A 12,590-nucleotide genomic window follows, 5' to 3' on the forward strand; every position below is an offset into this window, starting at 1 on the left:
ATTCCCCAAAGTTATCCGTGTTTTTATTCTGTTCTGCATGAAGCAGTGTTGATTACAGCACTCCAAAATGCCAGAGAAACAGTTATTCTCTAGTTTAATAAAGTTTTGCAGTGTGCATAAACTATAGCTTTTTACCCTTAAGTCTTATGTAATGCCTCTCCTTCCCCTCTCTACCTTTTACTATTGACTGCTGGCAGAAAGCAAGGCCAGTGAAACCTATAAGGGCCCATGCTAAGGTAGGACTAACTAATGGCATTAAAGTGGCCAGCATACTGGAGTCAGTTTTTATGTTCTGGTTTTTCGTTCAAGGGGTGCCTTTTCTGTTTGGATCTTATATGGATCTTACTTGATGTCATCTGTTTTTACAGCTCACTATTAGCTCATCTCAACTTAATATTTCTCCTCAGGATCCGTCTCTTTCTCTCCCCTTTCTCTGCCTCTCCTTCACTCTCCTCCTACAGTTTGAATATTTGATGAGTGCCTTACCTTTAGTTACCATGCATTATTTCTCTGCTCTTCTCAGGGCTCACTGGCTGCTCTCTCTCCCTTTGACCCCAGCTGGCCTCCAGCCAGAGGCTGATCCTTTTAGACACAGCTGTCAGTCATTCCTCCTCTCTGTTTTATCTCCTCTCATTATACTACCGCGCTCAGCAGTTAAAATGAAATTGTTGACTGAAACACTGTGTACTCAATTGCCAGTTAGATACACCCAACCACCTTTGGATACTTTAGTTTGTGGTGCTGTTGAACTCTATTGTGTTATGTAATCAGAGGCATTTCTAATGATGAATCTACTGTCATTGATATGAATGGGGTGGAAAAAAATATATAAAACCCATTTCAGTAAATGCAATAAAATGTAGTATCAGGTATAACATTGTCAGAAGTAAATAGACTAAATCCTCAAACAACAATTGAAAAGATGTAAACCTTGAATCCAACCAAGTGTTACTTGATTAATATTTGGTTTATTAAGCTTATTCTTGATGATGAATTGCAAGTATATCTTATCCATAGAGCCCGAGGTAGTTCATTTGGCCTTACAGTTGACACGTCAAGATCATGTGCTTGTCCACACACATATGCACAAGGACATCATCATCCTTAGTCTATAAATGTACCTTTTTTTTGTCAGAAACCAAAGTCTAACCTTAAGTTACTCATTACTGAAGTGTCTTTAAATGTCTGGACGTGTTTCTCTATAAACAAGTTGTTTCTAGTTATTCCATTTTTAGAGAATGTATTTACTCTGTCTCTTCAGACAGTAGTTCCTTCATTTTAGTTGATACTATGATGCTTGTCATTGAACTGCTTCAATCTGTGTTAGATCGGTCAGTAAGCTTCAGTTTTTGTTTTATTTCTTTCATCAACAAGAACCTATATTTTCTAGATGAAGCCTGTAAAGGACCTCCATTTTATTTAGCTTTGTACACTCCTGTTGTCCTGCTGGTTCACTGCCAGACGGAGTATATTTTTTAAGAGGATACCTGTTGTGCGACTGCATGATAATGATAAATAGTGCTCCCTAATTAGCTTTTTATCTCATCCAGTTATTAAACGATAGTGTCTAATTCTCTCCACCATTCTCCCCTCTGTGTCAGAAAACAGTGCGTTTGATGGTGAACTACCACGGCAGCCAGAAGGCTGTGGTACGCGTCAACCCATCGGTACCACTCCAGGTTCTTCTACCGGTCATCTGCGACAAGTGTGAGTTCGACCCTGCACACGTGCTGCTCCTGAAGAACAGCATCAGTCGTCACGAGTTACCGCTGGACAAATCTCTGTCAGACTTGGGGATCAAGGAGCTCTACGTTCATGATCAGAGTCTAGGTACAGTAAACCTTAACCACGCCATCCTGACAGTAATGTTGATGATCTGTCACTTTTCAATTTGTCATTTTACGTTCTGTATAATTTAAACTGAATTACCCATAATAGACATTTGTAATAATAATATAATTTAGTCATTTATAAGTTACATGCTTATTTGATTTTGTTGAATTCAATGAATTACCAGGGATAGAGTTCATCCCTGTTTTACGCTCTGTGAAAGTGCTGGTTAATGTTAGTTAGCTAATTAAAGCAGATACAGGACATCATCGCAGTTAATTATAGGTGCTTTGGATTGCCCACCTATTGTGTCATATTATCATCTGTTGGCCTGAAAATGATATGCATAATATCAGTAGCAGTTATAGCATGTGTTATAAATAAATTGAAAGGTTTTTGTAAAAATGTGTGAATGCATATATCAAAAAAATATAACCTCCTTGGTGGAGAAAACAAATATATACATACTGAGCCCTGTTGACCTCCTACCTGTTTGTGGTTGCTTTCAGGAAGAGGGAACAAAAAAGTTTGTTCAGTGTAACTGGATTGCACACAAACAACACGCGTAGTAGCTCATGAAAATGCTTCCAGTGTAATAAGCCTCACATTAGCAATCAATTATATTCAGCAGTAAAATGTGTAAATATTTGAGTTTATGTTCAGTATAATGTGTTGAGCTTAACCAACTTTGGTTAATATATTTTATTCCAGGAGTATGATAATTAGACTTTGTCATCCATTATCAAGTCAGAAGTTGACTTATGATCTATGATGTGATATTGTGGTTCATTACTATGGTGATGTTCCACACCCACTGATATGTGCACATACTTTTCTTGTCACAAAGTGATCTTAAAGGAAAAGCGTGTCCTTTTAGAACATTGTCATTTTTATGGTCGAATACTATTGTGTAATGGTGAGTTTGGTATTCAGCCAGGTTACCTGAAAGACATTCATCGTGTTTTACTATTATTGTTATAAGTAAGAACCACAGTTGTCACAAATGCACAAAGTTTTTTTCTTCCTCTGCTGAAACACTACCAGCTTTACTTTGGTGGTACCAGTGTGCAAATACAACAGATTAATAATGTTTTTGTGATGCAGGTCAGTTATCCATTATTGACTTTGTGTTTTTAAACCGTTTCTTTCTAGTTTTCCAGCCGAAAATGTCTTCTGCCCCTATTCTTAACTACTCAGGTATTAGTCAAAAGTCACGTCTGTGTTAGTGTTGCTGCTCCCATTCAAATCCATGTAGCTGTTTAACCCAATGAACTGCTGCTTGCTTATTAACCCTGCTTTGTTACTGCACTGTACATGTGTGTTAGCGTGATAGTCATCCATCTTCAAAGAAAGAATTCGGTGGTTTAATGTGCTGAAGTTGTGATTTTGATACCTGGGTCAACTTGAAAGGATTTATTAACTTAGCTTGCCTCTGCTGTTTTCAGAACCCAAATAACTGAGTAGTATAGCTTGTGATTTTTCTAAATGGTTTGTTAACTTCCTCACCTGTCTTCAAGCCAATAGTGTTATTGTGCACATTCTTACTTACTGCTCTGGAAATCGTGAAGTTTAGATAGAGGTGGGCCTTGAGAAAAATAAACCTAGAGCGCCCTCTGCTGATGAAAATCAGAAGCAGCCCTTCCGAACGAAACGTTAAGTATTCAGACTTTTCTAAAATGACCAGGAAAAGTGCACGTGACACTTTATTTATGTTTATTTAATATCAAGCAAAGCAAAGGAATTACAAAGAAATCAAACTAAACTGGTTTACATGCAGGTGTATTATAAATTCCCAGTTTTCACTGCTGTGAATGTTGTGGTTAACCTGATTAATCTATGCATGCAGAGATAATTTGTCATCGCTTGTAAACTCTTTTTCAGTATGATCTTCTGATCCCCTCACATTTAAAATGAGTTGCTGAGATTATCTCTCTCTCTTTTCCTTATATTTTCGTAGAATCGATTCACTCCAGTACTACCAGTTTGGGAAGACCAGAGAAGAAAGGCCTGCTGGGTATTTTCCAGTTCAGCAGGAGGAAATCCAAGGTAAAACTCCAGATTACCGTTACCGTTTTTTGGGATTGTGCTGGATTTACTCAAGAACTGCATTTATGTTGTTTCACCCAGTCTTTCAGTTTTGTCCCAACAGAGTCCCATTACGATTCAGAGTCAAAGATTGTTTTGGTCATATATACCCAATGTTACTTTGGAATTATTGTGTCATTGTAACTGTCCACAAAGTTTAGCAGTGACTCATTGCACAAGTACCATGAAAACTGAGGAATCATTTACAAACTAACCTTACGTAACGCATGCTGCTCACACTTAATCAAACTGATAGCTGAGGCAAGCTAAATGCATGGCTGAACAGTTGAATGCTACATGTTAGCTGTGCCTTCCATTTGCAGACAGAGACTACATCAATGGACATGGATGACTGTGATGATAAAATAATCCAAAATACAGACATACAATCTCATGTAAGTATTACTAACACAACTCACACTGGCCAAAGGTGAAATCAAAGTGGGATTTGATTGATTATGATCTCATTTTATCTCGTTACTGAACCATTCCAATCATATTTAATGGGCGGACAGAATAATATATGCACATGTAAATGTAATACTAACCAGTAACAACATCACAAAAAACAAGCGCAAGCTGAGTCATAAAGTTACAATTTGAAATAACTAAGCCAGTTTGAACTACACAGGAATTTGGCCATCACAGAATGGGTCACCGTTGGTCTTCTATATTCTTTGTTGAGTTGTGGTCATGTGTGCTGATGTCCTCCAGAGGGCAGCAACTGTCTCCAGAAGATTCGTCAGCAGACAGTCCTGGCCCTCTTCATCACAGGTCCATAGAGGAGCATAGTGCTGCTTGGACGTCTGACACCCATTACCTTTTCTTTCCTACATATCAGCACTAAATGATAAGATAACTATAAGGAATAGTATTATAGATAAAGCTCTTAGTCAGTTTGAATGCGTGAGTGTATGTGTGGTCTCGGGTAGTAATCAATGACCCAGAAGGATCCAACTACAGCAGTTTATGTGACTAGTGATGACCAGATTTCAGGAAAATCACAACCGACTGCAACCCACAAAAGGGTTGGGTGGTTGGGGGTTTTGAACAAATCATTCATAATTGTACTGTAGCTCTAAAGTAGCTTTTTTGATTATAATAAACATTGACAACTTAATGTAGAGTGTTTCTATCCGAGATCATACTCCCCACAACCACTCTAGTGTAAACCAGATTTACCACATTTAGACACTGCATTAAGCATCGCTCCACCTTTTTATAGCCATAACTCAATCAAAATGGCATTTGATCGTATTAACTCGAAACACACTGCCTGGCTCCCTCTTGTTCAGTTCACTGTCCCTCTGAGCTCAGAGCTTCTGGTTGGACTCCACCCTTCTACCCCTTTGTTCTTTGTGTTTTCTTCAACACTGAGCATTGTCACCCTTATCATCTTCCTCCTCCAGGTCTAAGCTGTCACCCTCTTTTTAATACTTTCATCAGATGCTCCTGACTACATATCTTTCTTCAAATAGTTCAGTGTGGTTTGAAAGAAATAACAACAATGAAGGAAGATAGGGAAGTGAAAAGGAAAAAAAACATTGCAGCAGAAGCACAAGGCCTTTTGTTTGATGTGAAATATTATAATATTTTTAAAACCTTGAACTGTATCAAAGGTAGTGGCCGCCAAGTTTTAGATTTATTCATTTAGCTTTTTCACAGCTATATCACCCTTTCCAGTGGGCTTTAATGCGGCTGGGCTTTTTCTCTCTGATATGATTGTTTCTCAGCCAGGGACTGTTATCAGACCACACACATACATTTGTGCACACAAGAAAACACACACACACACACACACACACACACACACACACACACACACGCACACGTATATAGACAGTGTTATCAGCCCGAAGGCATCAGATTACCCTACCTTGGCTACATTAGCACTAAAAGCCCAGCCTCTTATCTCTAATTGTTCATTAGAGGCTGAACTACTGTGTGCCTCAGTGGAAGTGTGTGTGTGGTCTTTAAACACTAACATGGACAGAGAGCATTATATGAGGGCAGTGCTGACAGGGAAATTTTTTTTAAATTTTTTAAATTTTTTAAGATCTTAAGAGATCAAGGCCCAAATTTGTCAAGTATATATCAGTCCTAACCATTTTCAGTTTGGCAAGACTTTGGTCCCACTTATACATGAGGATAAGATAGTTTTTAGGAAGGTCATCTAGTTTTTAACCGCCTAGCTGCAGCAATGAAATGCAGTTGGGTGACAATTTTTGAGCCTCACAACTGTCTAACCTTCTTCTTTTTTTTTTTTACCTCAAAGCTCTGATATCACTCGTCAGTGAATGATTTGCTGACAGATAAGCAGGACTATACATGAAATGATTTTACACAAACTGATGTTCAGCATACCCTGAAGCCTATATTCTTTTCCAGTGAATTTTCCAATCTTCTCTTCCTAAGTTCGTCCCAAATCACAATATTTTTCTTCTCTGATTTTGACAGCTTCATTTGCCTCTGCCATGTCCTAATAATGCTAATATCAAAGAAATAAGGAGAGCATGCAGAGAGATGGAAATTAAGATTTTTCCGATAGATCTCTGGGATGAAAACAAGCCATCTGTCAAAAATGCCACATCACATTACTTCATTGATCTTGTCAGCAAAAAGGGTCATAATCCCAGGGTACTTTTTACTGAGTTATATTCTGTCATCTCCTCCACTGCTTCCTCAACTAAATATGAGGATTTCCTTCATTTTGTTTACAGATAAAGTACTTGACATCTTAGCTAGAATCTGTGAGTAGTCTATCCATCTGCTCCCTGAATGCCATCACTCTGCCTGAACTTCATCACATTATATCTTCTATGAAGACCTCCATCTGCTCCCTCGATGTGATTCTACAAACTATACTTAAGTCTTTAAAGAAGTGTTTGGAAATATTGTCTCCAGCATTCTGTCAGTCATCAATTTCTCTCTGGCAACTGGCCTTCTTCCACAGTCTTTTAAACATGCAGCTGTCCAGACATTATTAAAGAGAATATATTGTAGATTATTCATTCCTCGATATTTACAGACCAATGTCCAAACTCCTGCTCTTTCTAAAATCACAATCAACAGTTTTTGTACAAATGTCCATTAATACATCATGACGTTGATTTTGGGTTGGTTACAGGTTACACACACACACACACACACACACACACACACACACACACACACACACACACACACACACACACACACACATCAGTGTTTGGTCGAAGGTGAAACAGACTGATCTCTATTGTATTTCATTTTACAATAGAATGTGTTCAGCTAATCTTGTAAGTCTTCTAAATAATTTAAAACAATAACTAGTACTCCTTGTTCATAGGTATAAGAGGATTATTTTCTATACTGAAGTAAGACTAACTTTGAGAATGATTAGTAGGAAATGATTCTGACAATTTTAATTGGTATAATGTATGTTATTTGTTGTTTACACTCTTCATATCCATTTTTTTCAATATTTGCACGTGTGGTTTGTAGTAGGTAAATCCTTAAAGCACTGAAAGGAAGTCAGGAGATACAGCATGTAAGCCATGATCCTAGTTATGCAAAGGTTGAATAGGTTCATTTTCTGCTTGTCACTTTGTAATTATGAATGCACTGTAAGCTTGGGTTCTCCCCAGATGCCGGAGTACATTTTGTTCTATTTTCCTTTCTCGCTGTTTTGACAGATTTCAGATTGTTTACCAGAGCGAAGAAGTAGAAGAGAGCAGGTGAAAAAGTCAAACAGAGTTCATGTGAATTTTCTGCTTTGAACATTATATTTTTGGTGAGCTGAAGGCATGCTCAGTTTTGTTTTTTTTAAGGTTTCCAAATGGAAATTACATCAGTCTTCTCTTCCAACATTCCTTTTCTGTCTATTTTGTCAGCCGTCTGCCACGCCTCCCCCTCACCCTGCTCTCACTCCGTCAGTGCTTGGATGTGTCAGTCACATCGCACAGTGAACAACAGTTAAAAAAAACTGACAGAACTGACTGGTAATAAATATTTTATAGTGTCGTTCTTTTTTGCATGTTAATGTGCTAATTTCACTTTGGGGTTTTGAATTAATCGCAGACATACTTCGCGTTAACTTGATTATAGCTAACAGGGAGTGCTAAAACCCTGCAAGAAAGTAAGACTAGAAAAAGTGGGTAGCTGTCACTCACTCCTTCCTATGTTCCCATCTACTGATACATGATACTGCACAGAAATAAACGATACAATATTCTCCATATAGGCGGTAGTTTCTGAAAATATTGTTCTTTTTTCACGCATTCTTTGGGTTGTAATGTGTAAATGGAAATGTGCAGTCCTTGTGGATGCTGTCCACATGCATGCTCAAAGGTACAAAATGTATGAGTGTATTCTGGGTATCCATTTCTCTCCTTCTTCTCTCATTAACTTCAATGAAGAGCAGCAGTTTTTCCCCGAAAAATCTAAATGTCAACCGTGTAAAGATATTTAAAAATGGGGGGGGGGGGAGAGTGTCGGCACATGTAAGACCTCTCTCCTCATGGCTTTTTTCAGATGTAGTGTTCCTTTCCCATCCTTCCCCACTGAGATGTTCTAACCTTAAGCCCAATTAATCCTAATGACCTGAACTTTATGTTCCTTTTCACGCTGCTTTTATGTTGTGTCCAGGCATTGTCTGAACTCATCAATTAATCTGCTTTAAAGCACTTTTCTTTTCTTCGATCATGGGGCTGTGAGCCGAGGTTTGGTGCTCCCTTTGTGTCACGGGAAGGTTTAGATTTTCAGGAGCACTTTAGGATCTCTTTGATCAGATATCGAAAACCATTTTGGTTTCAAAGCTTTAGTCAGGAGCAGCCACCCTTTGAAAATGTGGTTGCACTTTCAGTTTGATCAAATAAATGTTGCAATAATTGTCATGACTAAAGAATGGACTCCATTCCTCAGAAATGTGCCCAGCCATTGCATGCTTAGAATGTGCATGTTTTTTTTTTTGGTTTTTTTTTAAATGTGTCTGGATTTGTATATTAACAATACAACTGTCAGCTTTTTACCCTAAACTTAACGCTTGAAGTCAACACTGTCAGTGATGTGGGCCCTGCCAATGCTTTTGTTTGATAGTTAGTGGGGTATCTCATTGTGTAACAGCTTTAAATTGAATGCGGTCTCAAAAGTTTGGTTAACTATGTTTTTCAGCTCTCCAGTCTTCTTCAAATTTGGTACCTAACATGTTGGATGAGCCTAGCATAAATTTGATTTTTGATCAAGTCAGCTCTGACTGATCCTTCAAAACTTGAACGCAATTCAGTCTCGGGTGGTACAACAGCTACATAATATATTTATATAACTAAAACTCAGTGGACGTATGCCTGGCTCACTTGACACTGATTGCAAAATATACTTGAAGCTCATAAATAAACACAATTGTTCATATGTATCCTTACATATATCTGACAGTGTCACTTCACCCCCTTTTATTCTTCATGTTACCCACAGGGTCTGTCCACAGTGTCAGGGGTCCCCAGCGTGGAGGATCGCCCCAGCACCTTGGGCCAGTCTCAGTCGGTCATGAATATCCTCAGGATGTCTCCCAAGGCTGACACCAAGAAGAGGAGGGCCCCCATACCACCTGGGGCCCCGACACCCAGCATGGGACACACTAGCTTTGAGAGCTATCAGGTGAGGGGATAAAGGTTCTGTTTTGAATTTGTATGTTTTGCTCAAATTTAGACACTTGAAGGAAATGATGCATACCACAAACTAGAAAACAATATCTTTATGGATCATCCCAGGTATTTTCCAGTTTTGAATTGTGAAGTATGTTCAGAGTGCCAAAGCACTAATTCATACCATCTGGGGTAACACAAAATCTTGCCCTGGCATGCACATGAAAATACACACACATGAATTGATTATTGTATGAAGATGTACTGGTTAAACACATAAATCCCAAAAGCAATCCAGTTTTTGCACTTTAGAAAAGGTCCCAATCCTGTAAAATATTTGAATCCCCCAGCTTTCATGATTGACCTGAAGAAGTACATTTAAATCCTGCAATCTGTCATACAGCCTTTGCTTTGGCTGTTTTGACCTCAATGTAAAAGTGGCCTGTGTTGCCTAAATTGGAGCAACAGTTCCCTGCAGTCTCATTATGGTGTTATGGCAGCATGCTGGGAAATGTTGTTTAGCAACCAACATCCTTCGTCCCTCCCTTTGATAATAGGTTTTGTTTATTTCGAGGAGCCACTGTTCTTGATGGATGTTATCCAGCAGCAGTTTTGTTCTCAACATAACATGGAAAATGGTGTTATCCTCTTTAGCTTAATTAACTAAAATAAGCAGAGCGTGAAGGAGCAGGAAACATTTCTAAGAAATGATGGGAGTAGTTATTGAAGGTGCTGCAAATACAAGCCTGAAAGGTCTGATTCACACTGTCTCTTGTTCTTTAAAGTAATTAGTAATGAGTCAAGCACTAAAAGTAAATAATGCTACAAAAACATGTAATGTCTGAATTAATCCCTGATTCCTAAAGTCAAAAAAATCACACCTAAACCAAAATATTCAACCCTCTGTCTTCCTCTTCTATACGTTTAATTCATAATGGTGGAGCAAATTTACCAGTTTCTTGGCAAGGGAACATTTCAGAAGGAGTAAATATGAGATTATAGTTGGCTAAAATTCTGAATTTGTGTTTCCTTCCTTGCATTCATTACATCAACAAATTATAGATGTTTGATATTTCTTCTCTACTTTTGGCAGTGCATTGTGACTCTATTAAGAAGCTCCTTATAGCTGCTTTGATTATTTTTAGTATCACAAATTGTAGTTGAGCAGACAGAGACAGTAATTTATCTGTCCACCTGTCAGATTAAGAGTTATGACAGACACCGGAGCTTGAAATACTCAGACACCACTGGGACTCACAAGGGCAGCTAGACAGGACAGGAGTTGAGAAGGTTATCTGAGGATTTGATGACTGGTCTAATATTAGATTTCTCCATCTCCCTCGTATGCCTTCTCTGAACTGTTCCCTTTTCGTAGCACAATGTCTCACCTACGTCTATGCATGTCCACACATTGCAAGGTCATACTGTGGTGCAGAACACCTCATGTTTCGCCCCTCTGTTTTCCAGTGTTTCTTGTTGAGCAGAAAATTGAGGACATGCTTTGAGATGTGTTCAGCTGGTCTTATCGACAGTTCAGCCTTATGGCAACAAGTATCAGAGTTTTCCAAACATGCTGTAATAACAGATGAGCTCGCTGTAAGAAGTGGAATCCGTGAACTGATTCATGTGCATTTCTAAACATTTAGATGGTCAGCATATTGATTGACTAAAATAAGAAGGGATGGAAGGTCTAAATTATCGACTTTTTAAGCATCATCTGAGGACACGGCAAGAAGTGTGAGGTGTTCAAAGATTAGCAACATGCTTGGCCTGCATTTGTTGTGTGAATGTGATTAAAAAGGATTTAGTTTCATGACAGTGAGGAGTGCCATAGCAGCTAGGTCTTATCAGGGCAGTTTCTCAGGGGCATTGGCATTAAAGAGCTCTGCATGACTTGAAACTGTGGAACAATTGTACATGTCAAATTAAATCCCATCACAATCAGAAGTTGTACTTTCCAATTTAGGTGAAATTTGGCATTGTAGTTGCTGGAGGCGGTATAAAGCTACAAGAGCAGAAATTGGCACACTTTTCTTGTCAGTAGAACAGCGCATCATCTTGTAAAAGTTCTGGCTCCAATAAAAACAGATGTCACGCCATAACTTATATTTGTTAAGGAAGTGACCCAGCTCGCCTTGCAGAATGCACACACAAACAATTGTCAAATGCAGTGATTATTTTTTGCTGTTTTTGTTGGATTTTACTGACTCAGACTTGAAAAACATTTTCTCAATTCTGCGGTTTGCTTGTTTGCTTTACAATCTACTCCACCTACATGTATGTGTGTTTGAGAGAGAGGAGGATTAGGTACATGATAGCAGGTCATCTGAGGACAGCTCTCTGTGATGACTGTCCTCATTATAGACCTCCCTCTGCGCCGAACAAGCTTAGGTACTCAACTAATTATGACTTGCAAGACACAGTAATGGACACTGACATCGCAATATAAGCTATAAGAATGATGAGATCGTTATAACGAAGCTAAATGGCTTCAAATAGCCATCAGATGGGCAGAGATCACTAAGGGCAGTCATTTAAATCATAGTACGACCATACTTAGATTAACATCAATGACAAAATTAGGATTTTTTTTTTTTTTTGTTGTTGACTGGAAATATTGGTGGGCCACTTTTCAGGGCAAGATTACAGTCCAGCAGTTACCTCTGTGTCTATCACAAATAATTAATTTGGGATAAGTGTAAATTTTGTAAATGAATTCAAATCAAGGGTCATATTCATATTTTTATCAACTCTGAGCTTCCACACCTCCTACTCAATTGTCACAAGTCTTTAAGTATTTGGCTATTTTTGGAAAGTCCCACCTGAAACAAGACTAGGTAAAAACTTGAATGGCTGACTATAGGGCTTTTAATTTAAAACAGGGACTTTTCATATGAAACGGATACAAGATGTTCAGGCATTTGGCTGACCAATGGTGTAACTTTATCAGTCAGTCAAGCTGCATTCAAATGACCATCGGTGTAACTTTATCGCTCGCTGAGTGACAGACATTCGCGTTTATGGGGTTGGCCCTAATGTTACGGTCCAGCCTAA

The 12,590-nt window shown here is 38.5% G+C and overlaps 1 protein-coding gene across 3 annotated transcripts in view; it reads left to right on the forward strand.

The window, feature by feature from the left end:
- Nucleotides 1–12,590, forward strand: part of cobl (cordon-bleu WH2 repeat protein) — a 52,540-nt gene that overhangs the window by 15,893 nt on the left and 24,057 nt on the right. For 2 of the 3 annotated variants that reach the window (XM_069143221.1, XM_069143223.1), the window contains exons 5-9: nt 1,602–1,830; nt 2,983–3,027; nt 3,788–3,876; nt 4,239–4,310; nt 9,367–9,549. In XM_069143221.1, the coding sequence (XP_068999322.1) occupies nt 1,602–1,830; nt 2,983–3,027; nt 3,788–3,876; nt 4,239–4,310; nt 9,367–9,549 (618 nt within the window). The remainder of the gene's footprint in view (nt 1–1,601; nt 1,831–2,982; nt 3,028–3,787; nt 3,877–4,238; nt 4,311–9,366; nt 9,550–12,590) is intronic. The other variant, XM_069143222.1, reaches the window with a different exon arrangement.

This window comes from Embiotoca jacksoni, unplaced genomic scaffold (genome assembly GCF_022577435.1).
Source record: "Embiotoca jacksoni isolate LCO1_2020_lvr unplaced genomic scaffold, fEmbJac1.0.p SCAF_11, whole genome shotgun sequence".
NCBI lineage: Eukaryota > Metazoa > Chordata > Actinopteri > Embiotocidae > Embiotoca > Embiotoca jacksoni.